The sequence below is a fragment of the Budorcas taxicolor genome, chromosome 10 (genome assembly GCF_023091745.1).
Source record: "Budorcas taxicolor isolate Tak-1 chromosome 10, Takin1.1, whole genome shotgun sequence".
In the NCBI taxonomy this organism is placed as follows: domain Eukaryota; kingdom Metazoa; phylum Chordata; class Mammalia; order Artiodactyla; family Bovidae; genus Budorcas; species Budorcas taxicolor.
In genome coordinates, this window is record NC_068919.1 from 20,376,326 (window position 1) to 20,399,882 (window position 23,557).

The 23,557-nt window shown below is 41.8% G+C and overlaps 1 protein-coding gene across 1 annotated transcript in view; it reads right to left on the reverse strand.

The window, feature by feature from the left end:
• Positions 1-23,557, reverse strand: part of NPTN (neuroplastin) — a 35,054-nt gene that overhangs the window by 5,492 nt on the left and 6,005 nt on the right. Inside the window, exons 4-6 of the mRNA XM_052646878.1 lie at positions 19,970-20,064; positions 7,353-7,486; positions 3,937-4,210 (exon numbers count right to left, since the gene is read on the reverse strand). Of these exons, the coding sequence (XP_052502838.1) occupies positions 3,937-4,210; positions 7,353-7,486; positions 19,970-20,064 (503 nt within the window). The remainder of the gene's footprint in view (positions 1-3,936; positions 4,211-7,352; positions 7,487-19,969; positions 20,065-23,557) is intronic.

The following is a 23,557-nucleotide window of genomic DNA, read 5'->3' on the forward strand; positions in this document are numbered from 1 at the left end:
TGGCCTTTGTAAAGCTTCATATGCTACCAATGTTTTGATCATCTAATTGATTTTGGCACATTAGACTAGCTCTTAATTCTGAAGTGTCAAAGAGACTTTGGATACATCACAGCCACTAAAAATGGTTCCCACAAAACTGCAAATATCTTTCATACCAGTAACTTAAAGGAAAAGTGCCTATACTTGCTTATAAAGGTTATCTCCCTAATGGTGAATGTAGAAGACTCTTTTTGATGCCAACACTTTTCTTAAATCAGCTTCTGTTTTCATTCAAAGTCAGTAAAATGTGCAGTAGAACTGAAGGCCTCAACAGCTGAGCAGGCTCACTCCCCATCTCCTCAGGGTACTGGGGAGAGAGCTGAAAGCATACTCTATTCACCCTCTGGGTTCAGTCAGCAGGGGACCAACACAGAAGGTGTGCTCCAAACGTGTCCAGCAGTAAGATGGATAGAAGACTAGAGGGATGCTAGTTGTATTTAGTCTTTTTAGAGAAATATCATTTAACATTTTCAAAGAATGTAGTCAGGAGGTGAGTAAACAAAAAACAAAGCCCTCACTTGGCTCCATGATTCATCTGTTATTAAAAATATTGACAGTAAAAGGTGACAAGCAGATAATCTACGTACAAGACAACCTATTGGGGCACTAATCCTCAAAGACACCATAATAGGGACCTAAGGGATTTAGATGTAAGTTTCACTTACAAAATGTCCTAAAAATACTCTACTTTTTCTAGTAGACAAAAAGTCATGGGCCTTTAAAGCTGCTAAACCTTAACCCTAAGTATTTTCTATGTAAGAAATTTAAAGCAGTATTTGCTTTTCTAGTGAAACAGGCTGAACTATGTAAGTTGAAATTTGTGTTTCTATACGTTTGTATTATTCCCTTAGTGCTTTTCTAATATAGTGCTAAGTTACAAAAAACTCATAAACTGCCCAAATATAAATACTATGACTTTTATATAAACTTTTTTCATATAAAAAAGGTTGAGTTAGAAATACATTATCGCTGTATCTTGAGAATAGTATACCCATTGGCAGAGAAAAAGCATGTCAGGCCTCTTTAAAAAAAAAAAAACAAACAATTTTCACAATGGTATAAATTAAGTCAACACAGAGCTATGAAAGGTCATTTGATAGGTAAAAAATTTATCACCTCTAAAATTCCAAATCTGTATCAGGTATAATGTACCTCTTCATTCATTCCCAAAAGGAGTGTATGCATATATCTGTATGTAAATCTGAGGCAGGGCAGATGGGAGGAAAGCACATGAGGTGAGTTTGCTCTTGTGAATTGCACAGGAGTTGAGGGGAAACTGGCTAAAGAAGAAAAAGACACAGCATAAGGAAAAGTCATGGAGGAACTTTTTTTAAAAAATTACTTCCAGAAGAAAAGAAAAAAGGAGAGGGCAGGAATAGGGAGGAGTCTGAGAAAAAGAGGGAGGAAGACAAAGGAGAAAACTATGGGATGGAAATGCTCAAGCAAGGGCAAGGGACATGACAGAGAATGGAGCCTGGACCGTGCTGGCTATCGGGGGGGAATGGAAAGAAGGCAAACATTGCAATAATCCCAGTATCCCAGATTTTTCACCCCAATTCAACAACAACAAAGTAAAAGCTGCTTGCGTTACAGCATTTTTCTAAGACACTAGAGCAAGGTTTTACTTTGCACTTACCCTGCAGTCATCTCTTTTACACATTCATTCTCCATAATAATTTATCTTAAAAGAAGTATTTTCCCCTTAGGAAGCTGTTCATGAGTTTTGCTGGCCACAGATGTCTTTTATTAGAAACGGATCCCCATTTGTGTTCAACAGCCACAGAGCTCTTAAAAAAAAGATAGCTGCTACCTTGGGCAGGTGCTTGCAGTTGTCAGAATCAACGCTAACCATTCCTCAGGTTAGCACTGAGGTCTTCCATACATGCTGGGACAGCAACCTGGTAAGTGAAATGGCTTCCTGCAAAAACGACTAGAATCTCTGACAGGGACAGGCTAAGCCAATGTGTCACTCTGCCAACAGAGGGGCAGCCAGCCTTGTCTTAAAAGTTAAAAAATCAAGTTTTGAAGCTCATTTTTACCTTTTTCTACTGACTTTTTGCAGCTCAACCTTTCCAAAACAGAAGCCAAGAAAGGTGATATTTAACAAAGCAAAACCATTCAGAGGGAATGAAAAACCTCTTTTCAGGAGTGAGACAAAACCACTCCTAGTAAGCCAACACTGAAAACACACTGACAGGCAACTCTTCCCCTTTACTCTCAGATCTAAACATATATCTGCTTTGGAAGTCCTACTTTGTAATAAAGAGAAATTTTGAGAAACAAGCATTACTCATACACAATAAGCCTAAGAAAGCAGTTTTACTTCACAGAATAGCAGTTCTGTGGACCCAAGAGAAGGAAAGTAAAAAATCCCAGGAAACTCTTAGTTGCACAGAAGCCCAGGAATTTACAAAGGCCTGTCTGCTTCCAGCTGAGTCCATCCCATTCCTCCATCTAGTTCATTGCTAAATGTACACTTGGATGGAAATCCAAATACACTGTTAGTTTCAACAAAAAACCTTGTCACCAACCTCACTACAATCCTCCCTCTACTGAGTACAAGCAGAGAGACTGAGGAGCTGCTGAGCAAAGAGGAAAAGAAGGGCAGGTGGCTGCTGCACTCAGACATGTCCTTCCAGAGAACCTGAAGCCACTGTCCTGCCTTCAGGGCTGCACTCTTTCTAAGGGAGCACCAGACCTCCCTTAGCATTCCCCACTGACGCACGTGGCAGGCAGTGCCTCCTGCTGGCCAGCCACAAGAACACACACAACTCTCTGGGGCAGGGCACAGCACTCCAGTACACAAGCATGGGCCCAGAACAGCCAGACTGGAGTTGACAACCTCCCCGTCACCCAAAGCTGGCCTCCACTCAGCCTAGGGGCACACTCTTCCAGTCCAATCAGTGACAGGCAAGTGTGACCATGGTTGGCTGGTCACTTATTTGTTTTTGCTGATGATGTTATAGGGCTAGAGGATGGAGCTGCAGAGCTAGTTAGGAATCTGAAGTACTATGGATGCAAGTCTTAATCAGTAGTCTCCCCCGCCAATTACAATCACCGAGTTAGAAATGAAACATCCATAACAAAAAACAAAAACTTCCAGAACCTTTTCTGACTCTATGTCTATCAATGTAAGATTCTTGCTCTTTCCAATGGCTAACAATGAGCTGTAGTTCTGCTGCTATTATTCAATCCCTTCTTGACCCTGGGCCAGCCTGAGAGTGCCACCTTGGGCAGGGATGCCAGGCGGTACTGCTTACCTATTTGTTCTAACTGGGGGTGGTGATGCGTCAGATGCTCTCCACCATTCTTTGTGAGACAGACAAAAAAGCCAAATGGCAGGAGCCTGCTTCACCAGGAACCTTGAAAACCTTCTGAAGGGGCCAACCAAGGGAACCAAAGGGTGAACTGTTCCCATGGCTTTTCCCAAGAACAGTTTGACTGGACTGGTGCAGTTACCTATAGGGACTATACCAGGCAACCATGTGACAACCAATCAGATACCTTAAATCTGCCTGAAAAGGCCAGGTGGCCTGCGATCTTGGGGTGGCTTCTAGGCTTGACTTGGATTCTCCTCAAGCTCAATCTGCCTGATGATCTGCATTGGAGGAGGACAGAGCTGAACAAAGAGACTGACAACTGCCCATTCCCCACAAGGGGCCTGAAGGGCAGAAGGGACTGGGGTTCGAGAACACCCACATGGAAGGACAGAGCTAATAATTATAGTTCAAAGTGGCTAATCTTAGGGGTAGGGGGATGAGGAACCAGTATAAGAATTTTTCCTTCTCTCCTTTTGGGACTGAATCCCAACATCCTTATAGTCCTCTCTGGGTGCTTGGAAACCACCCCCAAGGAACCAGCCCCAACATTACAGCTATTTTGTAGGGATGCTCTTACCGTCAGGAACTTCATCTGGCCTCTTCCTCTTTTCATATACAACAATGATCACCACAAGGATGATGATTTCTGCCAGAATTCCCAAGAAAGGCCAGAGTGGGGCCAGGTGGCTCCGTACCCTGAGGATGGTGACAACGGAGGCAGAGCCAATGGAGTTGGTAGCATTACATTCATACTCGCCAGGGTCTTCTGTGATCTGGAGGTTAGTGATGCTCAGCTCAGTGTAATTTTCCCTGTTGATGATGATGAAGCGGCCAGAGGTATTGACAATATCCTACTCAGGAGCAGAAAAAATGAGAACACACAAAGATCGGAGTAGGTGAATTAGTGCCCAACACAGGGTGAGACTATTTTCCATCCTTAGCAAAACACTGAACGGGATCAGGGAGCAGTGTCTAGGGTCATTTTTGTCCAAGGGACTCTGAATACTTGATCACTGACTTCCCTTCAATCTCAACAACAACCAATCAATAAGCTTCTAGCAGAATCAGGACTTCGCCAATTTTAATGAAGGGACATCCTTCCCTGCAGACCCAGAAAAGGCGACTTAATCTAGATGTTGCTCCAAACACCAGATAAGAACTCTATAACCAGAAAGAGGATGGAGAAAGGGTGTGAGCTCCGTGGTCAGGTATGTATCTGGTAACATCAGGCCTATTTAATGACTTCAGATTCAGCACATCTACTTCACACCTGCTGAATTCTGGAAAGTTTCCCTAAACTTCCTCTAGAAACAATGCTAATAACTTGCTACTAGTCAGAATGGAGGAAATTCATAACTTCCACATCCTTTCAGAATTACAAGGTTAAAAGAAAGAGATTATTTACTAATATATGCTACGTGTTTTATATCCAACCTAAGAGGAAGGTGAGAAAGGGAAAGGATGACATAAAAATGACCTCCAGAGGGAAGCAGACTTCCAAAGGGATGGTTCCAGGAACATGTAAGAAGCGCCAACAGAGGGTATGTATAGAGCCACACTGCACTGAGTGAGTGGACACTGCTGGAAAGAGTCAAGGAAAGTTGGAGAAGAGCTAACATTTAAACTAGACTGTGGGAGAGGAGAGCTGACCAAGCAAGACAGGAATGCTCCAGGCATGTGTGGGAAGGCAGGGGTGAGAGTATGACCAGGGGTTTGGGTGGAGCTAGGACAGGTTTGCAGCTCTGATCTCATGGGATACTAGCAGGGGAAAAATCTGACTCTTGTGTCAGTTCACGTGCAGCAACTAAAGGGTAATCAGAAACAGTAGAGGAGAAAGGTAAATATAATCCCCAGAATGATATCTAGCTATAGCATAAATCATGTCTACATTTAAGTATGGGTTTGGCTAAAATGAGAAATTCATAGCCTTCAAAATTAAGAGTTATTCTGTGAAACTTCAACCCTAGGATTTGAAAAGCTGCCAACTCCTCTAACTCCTGCTCTACTCCTTCACTAATTACACATTTCTCACTTACGATCTTTGGTCCACAAGCCTTCAAAGGGTTTTTAAAATTTTATTTTCAACTGGAGGATAGTTACTTTACAATATTGTGATGGTTTCTGCCATACATCAGCATGAATCAGTCATTGGTATACACGTCTCTTCCGTCTTAAACCGTCCTCCCAACTCCCTCTGGATCCTACCCCCTCTAGGTTGTCACAGAGCACCAGCCTTTGGATTTCCTGCATTATACAGCAAATTCACACTGGCTATCTATTTTACATAATGTATATATTTCAATACTACTCTCTCAAGTCATCCCACCCTCTCCCTCCCTCTCTGTGACCATAAGTCTGTTCTTTATGTCTGTGTTTCCACTGCTGTCCTGCAGATAGGATCATCAGTATCATCTTTCTAGATTCCATATATATGTGTTAATATATGATATTTGTCTTTCTCTTTCTGACTGACTGCACTCTGTATAATAGGCTCTAGGTTCATCCACCTCATTAGAACTGATTCAAATGTGTTTTTTATAGCTGAGTAATATTCCATTGTGTATATGTACCACAATTTCTTTATCGATTCATCTGTTGATGGACATCTAGGTTGCTTCCATGTCTTAGCTATTGTAAATAGTGCTGCAATGAACACTGGAGTACATGTGTCTTTTTCAATTATGGTTTCCTGAGGGTACATGCCCAGTAGTGGGATTACTGGGTCATATGATAGTTTTATTCCTAGTTTTTTAAGCAATCTCCATACTGTTTTCCATTGTGCCTGTATCAATTTGCATCCCCACGAACAGTGCAAGAGGGTTCTCTTTTCTCCACACCCTCCCCAGCATTTACTGCTTGTAGACTTTTTTGATGGATGGCCATTCTGACCAGTGTGAGATGATACCTCAATGTAGTTTTGATTTGCATTTCTTTGGTAATAAGCAAGGTTGAGCACCTTTTCATGTGTTCTTTAGCCATCTTTATGTCTTCTTTGGAGAAATGTCTGTTTAGTTTTTCTGCCCACTTTTTGATTGGGTTGTTTTTCTGATACTGAGCTGTGTAAGTTGCCATGTATATTTTGGAGATTAACTTATTAATCTTTATTAGTTGTTTCATTTCCTATTTTCTCCCATTTCTTTTCACCTTGCTTATAGTTTCAAAGGGTATTTTTAAAGTACTATCATGTGCAAGGAACTTTTGTGGCTCCGCCACCAATTTACCCTGGTTAATATTTATAATGTTTCTGAAGAACCTGGATTACATGATCTCTAGAGTCCCTTCTGATTCTGAAGACTGACAATCAAAGAGGATGCCTGAAAAGTAGAGTTCTAGGCATACAAAGCCTCGAGAAGAATGTATGACATCCCATCTGAGAGAACAGGAGACTGGTCAAGCATTAATCAAAAGTCTAAAGTTTTGACTCTCCCAATATCATTAGTAGTCATCCCATAGATTGGAAAAGATGCTTCCTTTGACCTTTTGTGGAGCAGATACTGTCAGATTTCCAATGTCTAAGGCTGCCAGTGGGCCTCCTTAGATTGTCTCAATTCCTAATCAGTAATTTAATATGTTTCAGGAATATATAATACTATTAACTGCTCTTATTGCCTTGCCTTTCCCAAAAATCAAGAAAAATACATTAAGACCACTTCAAGAACAATATTTTATCTAGGATAAATGGACTAGAATAATAGTAAAATTTTAAGACTGGGGTTAGCTCTTCTTGGTGTCTTATCTTGAAGGCAAAGAGCCAAGCCTTTTACCGGAAAGCTTTAATAAATTCATAGGTAGGGAATGGATTCCATGCTAAGCAGAGACTATTAGTGCCCTTCAAATTTGTGATATAACCATGACCCCAGAAAGGGTGACCCAAGCCATGGCAGCTGGTATGGCAGGTTGCAGAAACTTGTCCAGATGTCTGGAGCACCCCAGGAGAAACTCCAGCAACCACAGACACCCACATATAGAGGACCAGGGCTGCCTCCTACTCACCACGAGCATACCATTCTCCTTCTTGTGCCATGTCCACTCTGGGTGGGGGTAGCCAACTGACTTGCAGTACATCATGGCATCCTGCCCTTCATTCTTGTTCTCACTCCGTTTATGGCCAGTGATGTCAGGAGCAGCTGTGGGAAAGTGTTGAATACAGTTACCATGGGAGCCTATGCTGAACAAGATACAAAGCCCCAACTACTGGCTCAGAGCCCTGCTTCTTAGTCGGTCTTTAGACCCACCCTTATATTCAGCTTTGATAACATGCATTTCAGGTCAGAACAGAGCAATGGAACCAATCCCATGCCCTAACCTCCCACCCGCCAAAGCAGGTACCAGGATTACTATATGTATGGGTGGTTCTACAACCTACTGGAAGACAATATAGGTGCAACTGCATAAATTAAGCCATCCTTTAAAGAAATGCAAACAGAAAGTTATTATCTTCTCTACCAGTCATGGTTTTTTCTCACAACACCTGCATGAGCAGTAATTATGTATTATATCAAATGCTATACATTATGTTAAGGAAATGAGAGAGCCCTGAGATCAAATACCTAAAATCAAGTCCTATTGTAAGGTATATAAAAACAATAAATGATGAATGCTTAGAGAAGCTACCCAAGAATATCAATAGCCAAGGCTCTCCCAGAAAAGAGGAAATCCAGCAAACTAGTCTTCACAAGAGAAGAAAGAAATGAACAGGAAATTCAACCAGTGTCTCATGAGGTTGTTTTAACGACTTAAGAATCTGATTTATACACCTGATTTGCAATTCTCTCAATGAACCAAATCTTGGGGAAATTTCCAAACATGCTCGAAGCTGTTGGTCTCTGCTTTTCATGATCATTTAGGAAGAAATAAACAGCATATGTGGTTTAAATATTAGAGAAAGTTCAAGGACCCAAGAAGCCTGAGATGAGAGCTAATTCTTTGAATTTGGCCTTCTTTGACCTTAACTATAAATTCCCACCTTACCACATCAGTTCTACTAATCTGAAAGCAATAAAACTCAAAGTAGGCCAGACATCACTTTGTTAGCCAAAATGGGAAAGAGAATCAATAGGCCTGGTCCAAATTCCAGTTTTGCGAGTTATTTAATTATTCTATGCTTGAATTTTATACCCATTATCAGATGGAGTTATTTCTAGCCCCTGCCTACATTCAGTGTCTTGCATAGACAGACAGATGTCATTTTGAGACTGTAAAAGCCTGTCTAATTATACCATGGGCTGAATCTCATGTTTTCCTTCTGACTGGCTTGGTTTTTCTCAGCTTAAAAATAATCCAATGTCCTGCTCCTCTCAGACTGTGCTTCCTAGACCACCTCCTGAGGCACCTGGATAGGAAAAGAACGAGCAAGGCCCCAAGCCACCTCTACAACCTGACAAATGAAAGCCTAGTCATTACCACTCAGTATGAGGTGTTTTCCAGATAGGATATTATAAAGGAAATGTCTTTTTGTTTTCCCAGGCACAATTCCTCACTACAGAAGGGAATGAGTCCAGCTGGCTCAAGTTCTCAACATGCCAATTTTCTCCCACAGTCAATCAGTCACCTCTCAGGCCTAATGTTTAACCTGGTCACTCTTCCTCAGAGCTTTCTGCAGTCAGTAAATATTAAGAACCTCTTAAAAGAAGGCAATGGCAACCCACTCCAGTACTCTTGCCTGGAAAATCCCATGGACGGAGGACCCTGGTAGGCTGCAGTCCATGGGGTCGCTAAGAGTTGGACACACCTTAGCGACTTCACTTTCACTTTTCACTTTCATGCATTGGAGAAGGAAATGGCAACCCACTCCAGTGTTCTTGCCTGGAGAATCCCAGGAACAGGGGAGCCTGGTGGGCTGCCATCTATGGGGTCGCAGAGTCGGACACGACTGAAGCGACTTAGCAGCAGCAGCAACAAGCACACCAAGGAGCAAGCTCCACAGCATACTAACACACCATCATGGGGGGAGCAGGGAGACACAATAAACAGAAGAGCTATCACACTGTATGCCGGGAGCCAGCGGGAGGAATTCCACCCGTGACAAGGTCATGCGGCAGAGCTCTGATGGCAAGGCTAATCAGACCTCAGGTTTTCCCCCTGGAATTTCCTGAGCATCCACCCCCCCTCCCCCCCCAAAAATAAGAGTCTGCCTGCTTTTCCACGCTTCTAATATTCTCTGGAAAAAGTCAAATCAGGGCTTTAGCCTTCTGCATTTGAAAGGGATGTTTCAATTAAACCCCTCTGATAGCTCTCTAGCTTGCCTAACAGGTTCCCCTGGACCTCTTACAGCTTGTGAATTGCTTACAGCCCCCCAACCACGAGGCACAAAGCTTAAAGCATCTTAAAGATACAGAGCCTTTTCTAAAGAGTTAAAAATCATATTGGTAGAGGGTTTTCACTGTTGACTCAATGACTGCTGCCAGGCCTCCATATTCTTTATCTTTTAGGCACCTGGGAGGATGTTAATCAATGTAAACAAGATATGGAAGAAGATATATAGTAGTTTTGATGTTAGCAACACTAGACTTTTGGGTTAATTACTTCTCTTTGTTACATATCACTGCACTCCTCTTATGTCCTTGCTATGTAAGAATGTAACTTTATTTAGAGCTTTCTGAGAGTAGCACCAGACTTTGGGAAGATCAACACAAATAAGTCTTCTAGTTAACAAACCCTTATCAGAAAAAAGGCTGTAAAATGTTAATTGGCCCTTTTTGGCCAGAAGATGATGTAAATCCCCTAAGACTTGTGTATACAATTAGGTATGCAGAGAGAAAAGCCTGGTTTTGATAAAGAGTCTGGACTGCTAACGCTGCATAACTTTGTGTTACCCACTGATCTCCCCATTTTATCAAAAGTATAAAAGGCCTTCTGAACAGAGGACGGGGCCAGTCGCTGGACTGGTTTCCCCCGTGTCTCCTCTTTACTCTAATTTCAGGCTGAATTCCCACCTGGAGCGGAGCGGCTCACCATGTCTACTTACTTGTCCCGGCTTTTAAGATCCACGCGAGGGGGAGCCCAAGGCAGGGCACCCCCCAATATTCAAGTGGGCGCCGGTGGCCCAACGTAGATGGTGCAAGTTCCTTGTCTGGAACTTTACTGGCCTTCCCCATAAGCCAAGTTATTCAGCCTTCTTTCTCCACTTAATTTTCCTACTACACTATTTCTTCCTAATCTAATCTTATATTAATAAATAAACAAGTTTTCCTCGCCAATGCCATCCCCGCTTCGAATTCTCTGGATCCACCGGGGCTGGACCCCGGCAACTGTAGCTCTAGTATGTTTCATTCATTGGACAAACATTTGTTGAGCACTCATTATATGCCAAATTTGTCACAAAGTGGCAGGAGAAGGCCTTTCTGATGAGGTGAATTTTAGCAGAGTCACGAGAAAAATAAAGGAGTAAGCCACATGTATCTGCAGGAAGAACACTCCAAGTAGAGGGAAAGGCAAAAGCTTTGGGGCAGAAGTGTGCTTGTTATGTATAACGAACAGCATGGAGGAATTGGCTGAAACAGTAACCAAGGGGATGATGGTAAGAGATTAAATCAGAGAATAGAGCCTAGATTGGATAGGACTTTGTAGGACGATGAAATTACTTTGGCATTTACTCTGTCAGCTGGAAAGCCACTGGTGAATACTACGTGTAGGTATGAAATTATCTGTATGTTTTAACAGGCTCCCTCTGGCTACTATGTGGACAATTGTAGAGAGAGGATAGTGGAAATAAGATCAATTAGGAGGTTCTGAAAGCAATCCAGAAAGGGGGAGGGGGAGGTTTGGATAAGGGCAGCAGCTGTAAAAGTGAGAAATTCTGGATATTTTATAAGTTAATATATTTGTTAATGGACTGAATGTAGAAAGTGAGAGAAAAAGGAGGCAAGCATGATCTCAAGGTTTCTGGTCTGAGTAACTTCAAGAATAGAATTTCCAGTTACTGAGATGAGGAAGACTGCAGAAGAATTAGCATGGGTATTTTTTTGTTGGTGGTTTGTTTTTATTTTGTTTTGCTTAGGGATAGAGCAATGATGGTAGTAAAAAACCAGGAGTTCAAAGTTTAGGAAATGTTAAGTTTAGGACTTATTTAACATCTAAGTGAAGTTGTCAAGTAGGCAGCTGCATATCAAGTCCAGAGCTCAGGAAAATGGTTGAGACATAACTTTCAGAAATCAGTTTACATGTGATGTTTTTTTCCCACTTTCATTCTCCTTTGCCCCACAGAGAATACTCAACTCTATTTACTCTGGCCCAGTTAAGTACTTCCCTGTTAGGACAGTTGATAAAGAATCCGCCTGCAACGCAGCAGACCTCAGTTTGATTCCTGAGTCGGGAAGAGTTGCTGGAGAAAGGATAGGCTAACCCACTCCAGTATTTTGGCCTGGAGAATTCCATGGACTCGATAGTCAATGGGGTCACAAAGAGTCAGACATGACTGAGTGACTCTCACTTTCAGTTACCTGACTAATTCCAATAGTGCTGTGAATTCAGCAACCTCAGATTTTGCCTTGGAGACTCATCCCCAAGATTATACATAAGAACCACTTAGAAGGCTAAAACCTGAGTTGGTTTATGGCTATACAGTCTCTAAAAAGCTACTACTCTTGAAGACCAAGACCTGGGTTTTGGTCTTTCACTCCTGCCTTGGTGCTCAGGTTGAAAACACCACACCCTCTTTTCATTCATCTACTTCCAGATTCTACAGAGGCTTCTATTTACGGATGGGAAGGTCCCTTAAAGGCTATCAGATACAGAGACAATAGGAATTTAATGTGCACCCCCCCCCCACCCTTTGTTGGCCATGTTTACATAGTAAAGCCTGCAAGTTTTCATGGTTAGATCTACTGCTGCTTTCTCAACTCAACAAAGAACTCAGTGAAGTTTAGGAATATCCCCTCTTCCTAACGTACTCAAAAGAAAAATGCCCTGATTATTCACCCTTGGATTGGCTGAAGTATCACTAGTATACTAAGCAGATAGGAAATTAATGCAGGTTATATCACTTTACCCTTATAAGGAATGATTATAACAACTATCACTTCAGCCTTTGGGTCAATGAAGTAGGTCACTTCTCTCTGTTCTTTAGGGGAGCTGCTCAATCAGAAAGCCTGTTCTTGCCCCACCAGCTGCGCTAGATGGCAGACTAACAGCAAGAAAGGTAACTGAACTCTCAGAACACATGTCAGCAGTGGTCAAAGAAGGGGACTCTTAGGGCCCAGAGTCTACCTCTTGAATAGTTCAGAAATTATTTGATTTTCTTCCCTTCAAGAGGTGGAGCCTAATTTCCCTCCCCTTGAGTGTGGGCTGGACTTAGTGACCTGATTCTAAAGAATAAAATATAGCATATGTTATACATACATATATTTATAAAATGTTTTTTATATATGTATGTATATATATTAAAATGTGTACAACTTTGGAACCTAGTTCAGAAAATACAAAGTGTCTTTCTGTGCACACATATGCTGTTTCTCTCTTTCTCCTGGTCACACACTCTGGGGGAGGTTAGCTGCCATCCTGGGAAGACACTCGACAGGCCATGGAGAGGCCCACATAGTGAGGAATAAGGCCTTCTGCACAGTCACTGAGGCAGTCATCTAGCAAACAATCCTCCAGCCCCAGCCAACAACTTGAGAGACCCTGAGTCAGAACCACCCCACTAATGTGCTCCAGAATTCCTGACCCACATAAACTGTGAGGTAATAAATATTTATTGTTTTAAGCTACTTATTTTGGGGATAACTTATTATGCAGCAGCTGCTGCTGCTAAGTTGCTTGTCGTGTCCAACTCTGTGTGACCCCACCAGGCTCTGCCGTCCCTGGGATTTTCCAGGCAAGAACACAGGAGTGGGTTGCCATGGGATTTTCCAGGCAAGAGTACTGGAGTGGGGTGCCATTGCCTTCTCAATATTAATCAGCAACAGATTAATATAATCACCCAATGATGCAGATATTACCCCATTTTTATAGATTAGAAAACTCAAGTTTGGTAAAGTTATTTAAGATCTAAAATTATACTGCTAATAAAAAGTAAAGCCAAAATCCAAATTCAGGGATGTCTGATTTCAGAGGCCATGTTCTTTGTTCTTTACCAAACAGGACGGGAAATAAACCAAACTAGAACAGAGTCCACAAAAAATAAAAATATACAACATGCATTACTGGTAACTGCCAAGCAAACTGCCCAAATGTTTTCTTTGCTTGCAGATGTATTAGAACACTCTAGACCCAAGGAGGGACTGATCTATTTGCTATAATTTAACTACTGTACTTTATATATTATAATGTAAAGTGTCTTGGACTTCAGGCAGAGAAATTTGGCTCTATTGAGCCTTTATTACTCACTGAGTAACCCAAGGTGGGTCATTTAAAATCCTTTGAGGTTCAGTATTTACTTCTGTAAAATGGGAATAAAATACTCACAATTCACAGAGGTCTTATGAGGATTACTTTACATCTCTCTATCAATCTAGCACACTATTGGAGCCCAGTGTCAAAAATATTTAAACTTCATTTTCAGTCAAGGGAAGTTTAGGCTAAGGCAGGTGTTATGAGTTCTAAGAAATCAAAGAAATGCTGAATATTACGTCTTCTCCCTGTTTGCTGATATAAACAGGACTCTCGTTTATAGCTCTAATAAAGTTTACTCATGTCAGATACTGACAAATTATACTGAATAATGGCCTATTTATATTGATTACGGTGCCTCGCCTTATATGGGCTTGCCATTTAATAAGGAACTACTTAAACAGGTCCTGTTGGTCTGCAGGTAGATCTGAGGAGTTGAACAGAGCAAATACTGCTTACTTCACTTTACCTTTTCAGGAAGGCACAGATTAGGTAGCAAAGAAGTAATGGATCTTTAAAAGAGATCACAGACCCATTTGGAAATTAACTCATGATCTGGCCTTATTAGCTACATACTCTAAATCCCATGGATTATTGGATGGACCCTTCCAGGGTCCTGATGAATGGCAACACTGGGGTTCCAAGGCTTAAGTTACCCACCAATACCTGACCCAATCTCATTATCTGGGCCTTTGGCTGAGGACAAACGCATGTTCCTCAGTACCTTCTGCTGCCTAAGCTGCAGGCACTTAGAGAAAAACATCCAGCTTCTCTGCTAGGCTGGTGGATGTACAGATGTGTCAACTTAGGCAACGGAGGTATTTTTAGCTGAAGCGAAGAACTGACTCGTCGGAAAAGACCCTGATGCTGGGAAAGATTGAAGGCAGGAGGAAAAGAGGACGACAGAGGATGAGATGGTTGGATGGCATCACTGACCTGATGGACCTAAGTTTGAGTAAGCTCCGGGAGTTGGTGATGAACAGGGAAGCCTGGCATGCTACAGTCCATGGGATCGCAAAGAGTCGGACATGACCGAGTGACTGAACTGAACCAAAGGTTAAATACAGTTAACACAACAGAGCTGAGATAGGGATCAAGGTATGGGGCCCCTTACCTGCACTGCTCATTTAGTGCTCATTTTTCAAAGCAAATTCATAATCTTGCAACTCATTTTCAGAGAAACTCCATCCTTAAAAGATACTGCACAGTGTCGCACCATACAACACACTGATACTATAGAGATGGTCTCTCTGCTTCCTTCAGGCAACCTATGAAATCCCAGAAACACCTCAAATTTTATAGGCAAAAATAGAAGTTTGGCTGAAGGTAGATGGAGAGTTAAGATTTACTGCTAGCCAAGGGCCAAGCCCAAGAAGCAATACAAGATGGCCGAGACAGAAGCAAGAAAGATGTTGGCTTTTTGGCTCAACGATTATGCAGAGCAGATTCATCACTGACTGTGAAGTCTAGAGCAGTCTGGGTCTAGTGCTGCCTTCTGCGGATGAGGCTCTTCCTTTTCCTGCAGGTGAAACCACTGGGTAGGAGGCACTGAAGTCTCCACTAAGACACTCTAATCACCTGGAGTGCTTTTAGTAAGCCTGATGCCTAGGCCACATTTCATATACCTTAAAATCATCTTTGTAAACCGCTGCTCTAACACTTTTCCTGGCCTCAGTGTCTGAGGGGATTAGAGGGACTGTCTGAGACAGGGAGATGTATGTTTGGAAGTACAGGGGGCACTGAGGTGACAGCTGCAAGGTTAAGAACCTGACAGTCACTACTATTAGGAAAAGAAGCTTAGAAATCACTTCCTTCACTAACCCAGCTTCTCATCTGTGTCCATATAAGGAAACCACAGACCTTTAGAGCCTTATAGAACCTTCAAGATCATCTACCTCAGCCTACTTCATCATATACTTGGAGAGTCTGAGGCCCAAAAAAGGAATGTGACTAGTCAGGGTCATGGCAAGTTTTTAATAGCAGGGTCAGGATTAGAACCCATTTCTTCTCTCAGTCAGTACCTTTCACTGTTATTTAATATGTTCTGAACACAGCAGTATGGCGTAATGCTTAGGAACGTGTGCTGTGGCATGAGAGTGCTTGAGTGAGGACGCTGGCTCCACTGGTTGACTCTGTCACACTGAGCAAGTCATTCAATGCCCTTGAGCCTCAATTTTCTCACCTGGAAAGTAGAGAGAATAATGGCATTTACCTCAGAGTGTTGTGAAGACTACAAGAGAGGAGCAGGACAAGTAATGTACTTGGCACAGTACCTAGCACACAGTAAGCAAGCAGTAATGTTAGCTGTTCTTATTCTTATAACAATGAAGTAGGTCAGGGTAGCACCCTGAAGAGAGGAAAAGAAGGAACAGGTATGGTTATTTGGGCTATGGCTGATGTCCAAAATGTTCAAGCAGCTCTGCTTTCAGAGACTTTTCAAGTCAGGGCAATTCTGAGACAACCAGCTTTGACATGAGCTTGAACTTAACCATGACACAACCTCAAAGCATCTTCATCTAGAAGATGAACTAGCTGCCCATCAAACAAACAAATGAGCACAAAAACAGTCTGCATGCTGAAAGTGCTGTACAAATGTGAGAGATGTATTATTACTCTTAATAATGATATTTGTCACCATCACCATACAGTCTGCCTTGGCCAGTTTGAACTTTGATATATCAGTCATAAGTCCATGCAACGGAATAAGAAGCAGGGAGTCAGGACAAGGTCACTCACAGAAACCCTAAGATTTAGTCATAAGATTCAAACAGAAAGAAAGCTAATGAGTAGGGACAAGAAAAACAAGATCAATCTTGGCTCTCATTGTCACCAAAAGATTGAATGCATTTAAAATGCCCGATGAGCAGCGAGACATAATGATGGGCTTAGTAAGACACCAGACCCAAACCTTCTTGGTGCTGGGATGGACCTTTCACAAGAGGTGATGGCATGTCTGTTGCAGAGAATTTAAAGACCACCAAAATCCTTTTCCAAAAACAGCAATAATACTCAAACTCCTTGTTTGTTGGATTAATCAAAAAGATTAAAGGGTGAGGATAGGGTCTGGGAGTCATGAGAGGTATTTTTTCAACTTTGTAAACTACATAGAAAATTTTAACTTGTTTTTGTGAGCACATTTTTTAATTTCAGAAAAACAAGTAAGATGAAAAGAGAGGGAATAAGGGCTAGAAAAGCTGAAAACTTTCAGGGACAGAAAATTCAATATTTATTCATTCACAAATGCTGTATGGGTATGGTGTGGAGTCTCTGGAAGACAGAAGACTCTGAGGAGTCCAAAGGCTCAAAAAGGAAGGAGAAGATCCCAAGACAGGCTGTTTATGGGACAGAGGTCATCCTACAAGGTCTAGTCATCACTGTTCCCTCTCCCCCGGCCAGCCCTGCTCCATCTTCCTCCCCCAGCATCTGCTCGGGTCACCTGCCAAATACCTAAGAAATGTAATCCTCAACAGTAATAGTATCTTCTTGTTTACACTGTGCCTCATGCTTGTCCTTTGAAAAAAGAGAAAGAACAAACTCTACTTCAGGTGCAAGGCCTTCCCTACTACATGTATATACAATCATCCCCAAAATTCCTTTCTCAAGAGGCATCTACAGATTAGGTAGAAAAGCACTGCCACCTCAGGTCTGTTTCCAAATATGTGTCCCTCCCTGTGGTTCCTTCAGCCTTTTCTTTTGTACATAACAAGTAACTCAAGATTTGGTCAGGTGACATACAATGCCTTGTCCCTGGCTAGTCTAAGTCCTTAACTCCCCACAGAGCTGAGGCCAAACACCACCTTGGGAAGCTCTCAACTGCAGGGAAAGCCAGATAGGGAAGAAGGGGTCTCAGTGTAGAGTAAGTGCTAACAAAATATATACGTATGGGCTGAATTATATTGCCCTTAAATGCCAATTTAGTTAAAACCACAAATGAAGATTATGAATCTCCTTCTGGCAGAGGTCACTTACATTTCCTGAAAATCCCCTGAATTTCTCTGTTCTTGAGTACCACCACCTCTTGCCTATTACTTAGTAGAGTTTTTATAAATCATTATAGCTATAAAAAGATAACTGTCTCTTATCCCACCCTAGTGGAACTGAGAAAAAAAAAAAAAAACAAGAGTTTACATGAAAATGTTTTGAGAATAACACACACACTACTCTAAATTTAAGGCAATTTTCTACCCCAACCACAATCAGGAGCTAGTTTCAAATATGATCCTGGGTCTATGGAAAACCTTTTTAAATCTACACAAGAAAAGTCAAATGTTCAGGCTTTACCAGACCAAACTATCTCTAACCCAAAAGACATTAAGTGTTCAGCTGTTTTCCATCCAGGTGTCAGGGGAGAGTAGGAAGAGAGAATAACTAGAATTCCATATGTGTTTTCTTAACAGACTAACATATCTGCCCAAGCTAGTTACAGAATATGTTTTAGCATTATATAAAACGGAATTCTCTTAAGGTCTACTTCTTTAAAATTAGGATGTTAATACCACCTGCCCAATCCTCCTCACAGGACTATTATACAGTACAAATGCAATAAAGCACAGTACATGCCTTCACTATGCTGAGACACTGTGTATGCTGTAACTTCCTCAGAAGACACTCCTGCCTGCAGCTTCCAGACCACTTCCCTGCCAAACAGAATGTGAGGCAATATGCCTCTGGGGCATCTGAACCCCACCTTCTCCAGCATCCAACCAATGGAAAAATAACCTCTCTCCACTCTTGAAAGGGCTGCATAGAAATCATTAACTCCTAAACAATGTGATCAGAGTTAGTCAAGACTTGCAATTGTATGTAATTTATTCTTTAGGCTTGGAGAGCTTGATTAACTAGACACACCACTTTCCCTCCCTCACCTATCCTGATCTGTTTCCTCTGCACTTGAACTTTGTGCCAAAGGCTCAGTCTGGAATGCTGCAGGGCCTTAACTCTCTTACGGAGGAGTCAAAGGAGTCAAACATCTACCCATGTAGCTCAGCTCATCTGGGTGGGGAAGGGCCCTTAGCTGGTTTAGAGAAAATGTTTTCTCACACCTTCATCCTATGTTGAACAAATATGGCATTCTTTAAAAACAGAGATAAACCCAGATCTCTCAAAGAAAAGCCACGGAGTTAATCTAATCCTAGGTTCTCTGGTCTGTGTGGGCTGTAACCATGCCACTGTGACTCAATCCCTGCAGGCGTTTAGAATTCAATCTAGCCACCAGAGGCACTGCCCATCCTTACGTCAACAAGGACACAAGTCAGGGCAAGTGTCAACAAGACGCTACTTTCATTTAGTAACACCATGTAATAGAAACTGACTGTGTCCAAGCTTTTTTTTTTTGAGTCCAAATTTTTAGTCTTCCAAATATTTTAAGGAAAATCTGAATACCTGCTATATATAGGCCATTCCCATTTCCTAAATTAATCCATCCAGTTTCTAGAGATCACCCTATAGATTTAGACAACAAGTTTGTGTCCTTTCTAAGCAAAAATGAAAAGGCCTGGAAAATACCCTCATCTCTTCAGTCTGACCTCAAACAGTAGCTCTGCCTCTCCATGGTCATTTTATAAAATGGAAAAACATGGCGATGGGAGTTAAGACTTGGGTTCCATGCTATCATAGTGTTGCCGCAAACTGATGGTATGACACAGAGCCAGCGGTTTTCACTTTTCTGGGTCTCAGTTGTTTCTTTGAAATAATACAGGAAAGTCGGGTTAAATGTTAGTTAGCTCTAAGTCTTACAGTTCTACTGGCCTTCTGTGCAACTTCCAACTACAATCTCATCTTTAGATGCCAGGCACCCAGAGGTTCTATTAAAATTCTAATGAATTACCTACAAATAGTTTATGTTCACCCTGCACACTGTACTTTGTCAAATCCTGCTGGCACAACTGCACAATAATACTTAAAGGCACTATTCTAAGAGCTTTACCTAAGGATGAACCATATGAAGCTGCCAACACTGAAGTATTTTTTGAACTACAAAAACAGCAACTTCAACTTATTTATTCCCTCTAACCAACCCATGTGCCATGTGGTAGGTTTTACAAAAGAGGACAACAGAAGCAGAGAGAAGTTAAATAACTTGCCACAGTCATGCAGCTAGATGATGGGGTTTGGATTTAAACCCAGGCAGCTGAGCTCCTGAGCCTTCAGTCCTAACCATAACATTATATACTGCCTCCCATAATGAAAACAAGAAAAGCTTGAAGACTGGAAGCCCAAGCCGAGATAGTGTCTCAGAAGAAGAGTGAGAGGCTCACGCCGCAGCCTCTGTTAGGTTGTACCTTTTACTTCAATGGTGGCATTTGCCTTAGGAGCACTGAGAAACTGATATACACAGTGGTATTCGCCTGAATCCTCAGCTCTCGGTTTATTGATCCTGCAGAGATGAGAAGAAAAATCAAGTGAGGAAGCTGGGAACAGTCAAAATACACAATAAAAGGAGAATGAAAGCGGCAACCAGGGACCCTGCTCTCCAGATTGTGCCCCTGCATGCAACTCGCTTCCTCCTAACTATAAGCAAAAACCTCCCTCTGTGTACTAATGATTTACTCCTTACCAGATGCCAGGAATACAGAGATGGTTCCTAACCTTAAGATATTTCAGTCTATTGGAGAAATATACTACAAAAAAAGTAATCAAAAGAGCTGTAACAAAGTACTAAAATCTATACTTAGATACAAAAGATGGGCCCATCATCAAAAAGTTCTTGCGCACCTTGTGGTTCCAGTCAAATAAATAAGAGCAGAAAGAAAGCATCTGTTTCTGCACTTTCCTGAAGAGTTTGTTTTAGTGGTACTGTTCTTCCTACCCTGTATTTTAGTAGCATGCTTTTCAGTAAGTCTAATAACAGAATAGGATCAGTGGGGGGAAAATAATCTGCCATCAGAGCATCAGCCACAGAGATGCACCTCAACTCTTTTGGGTACAGCTAGAACTCCAGGGCTTTGCAAGATCTGGCCCTTCCCTAGTGTCATCTCAGCCACTTTCTAGCACTGCAGGTCTCTTTTCAGTTTTTCAATGTGCTGAACTTGTTCCTAGCTCAGAACTCTGACAAAAGATGCTCTGTTCTATAGAAAGCTAGTCCCATTATTCTTCATCTCCCTAACTCCTTTCCCATGAGTCTCGGCTTACATGTCATTTCCTCCCACCCCCAATCTAAATGACATCCCTCTCCCTGACATTCTCTCATACTACACTATAACCCTTCACAGCACTTATCACAATGTCTAATTATTTATGTGACTGCTTGATGAATGCCTGTTTTCTCAATAGACCAAGTTCTATGTGGACAGGCATTGTTAATTTGATGCACAATTCTATACCCAGCACATAACCTAGTGCCTAGAATATAGTAGAAAAATGAATGAACACAAACAAGAGTGAACAACTAAGCACAGATCCAGACCAAGTTAAGCAGAGTGAAAGGAAGGACTGTGAGAAGTGTGTGTGATGATAACAGTACTTCTTCTGAATTCTAAAGGGTGATCCTAAACAAGCTTTCTTGGTCCTGAAAGTCAGCTTATCAGCTAACTGCACACTGACCTACATACACCACCACCCCAAACATGTGCAGAAAGGCTAGTGTGTAATTACAGAAAACAAAGAAACATCAGCTTCCAGATGAGAATATAAATACTGTTTCACTCCTACTCTTCTGCTCAACGGTTAAAACATGATACTTGTGATAACCAAATCTCCACTGCACTAGTTAATGTTTGAAAAACTCCTAACCTCAAAACACTGGCCAAACCCTTTTATCCATCTTACTGTTCATCTCAAAAAAGAAACAAGTTAAGAGACTATGGATGAGGAGAGACCCAGCCCATTCACAAGACTGTCTTAGCATACCCATAGCAGCATAAGATTCTAAGAGGAGCCTTCAATAGTCTTCTCAAATTGATACAAATGACTATTCTTACATCAATATGCTCCCAACAAGAAAATAGACGCAAGTCAGTTGCTCTTAGTAATGTTCCCAGAGTTAGGAGGGGGAGGAGCAGCAGCAGCAGCAATATCTTCAGGGTTTAGATTTATTGTACTAAGTTGAGAAGATGACTCCCAAACTATGGGCCATGCCAGTGGGCTCAAAATCTCCTCACAACATTTCCTTCAACTAGCTATTGGGAAGCAACTGAAGTAAATCAAAAATGTCCCCTGCAGGCTAAGCACAAGCATGGTTTGTGACGGGCTCCATGGCTGACTTATGAGGTGGTCCAAAGGCCTCTTCAGCTGTTACTCTACAAAATGTGAGCTGTTACTCTACAGATTTCCCAAAACACTCATGACAATGCAGAACACCCTGGAAAGCCTCAAATAGGCTGAGGAAAAAAGAGGCATTCTATAAAATCAGGTTCAAACTTTATATAAAGTTACAGCTCAAAGCTTTAGGGGTAACAGTGCAAGACCCAAGAGAAATATGATTGGATATCTGGTATCTTTAAAGAAGTATTATTAAAAAAAACAAACTTGCAAAACTAATGGACAGACCAAGAATAGATGCCTTTTATTCCACCCAATATTGCTATTCAATTAACCTTTTCCAAACTGAGGACATATCTCAGGCTCTATTTCCAATTTTATATCGGAAGAAACTACAGTGGAAAACAGATTAACTACCTTGCTACAAAATGGTATAGTACAATAGAAAAACAAACAAAAATCCCAAATGATCTAGATTCTAAAGAGTCAGAAGACCTGGAACCTAGGCTTGGTTCTGCAACTTATTAGACACAGTATGTGGCCTTGAAAGGAGTTAAGCGTTATTACTCTTTGAGTCCCAGTTTTCTTACCTGAAAAAAGAGGAAGAGGATCCACAAATTAATCTGAGTCAATTATTTAAGGGATATGCTGCTGCTGCTGCTGCTGTTGCTGCTGCTAAGTCGCTTCAGTCGTGTCCGACTCTGTGCGACCCCATAGACAGCAGCCCACCAGGCTCCCCCGTCTCTGGGATTTTCCAGGCAAGAATACTGGAATGGGTTGCCACTTCCTTCTCCAATGCGTGAAAGTGAAGTCGCTCAGTCGTGCCCAACTTCGCGACCCCATGGACTGCAGCCTACCAGGCTCCTCCATCCATGGGATTTTCCAGGCAAGAGTACTGGAGTAGGTTGCCATTGCCTTTTCCGTAAGGGATATGAAATGATCTCAAATCTGCAAAATACTGCAGAATATCCTTGCCATCACTGGGTACAAAGGTTATCCTGGTCTCACTCCAGTACACTCTTTAGTCGCACTGCATCATCCTGCCAAACAGGATTAGCTGATCTTTTTCAACTAGGAACAAACTATCCTGAAAGGTGAGGTGCCATGTGTTCTAGATATTTCAAAATGTACCAAATCGTTGGGTGCTGGATAACTTCAGCCAGCAAATATTCCCCTTTCACCAAAGGGCAATTACAGGGTACCATCCTTTTCCAGATCACTAATGAGCCCTATATCCACCGGGCCTGATGAGGTTATGGTCATAACATTAAACACTCCTAAAAGCTAACTCACTAGGAAATCTACTCAATGGGACGAATACTTATGGTAATCTTGCTCTAAGAATCCTAGATCAGATTTCAGTCTGATTCTTCAAACCACTGGATTAAGTCAAGAGACCTGCATTCTAATTGTGGCTTTTTTATTGACTAGCATTACTACCCCAAGCAAATCACTCCTGATGCCCTCAGTTGCTGTTATCATAAGGAAAAGATCTTTTATGGCTCTCAAACCTGGTTGCTCATTAAAAATTACTTGGAAATCCATGGAAATTCTAGCCTCACCCCAGATATACTCTCGATTAGACTCTCTAGAGGAGGACCATATATATCATGGCTCTCCCACATAGCTTAATTACAGGTTATGAATGTGAAATAAATTCAACCATGTAC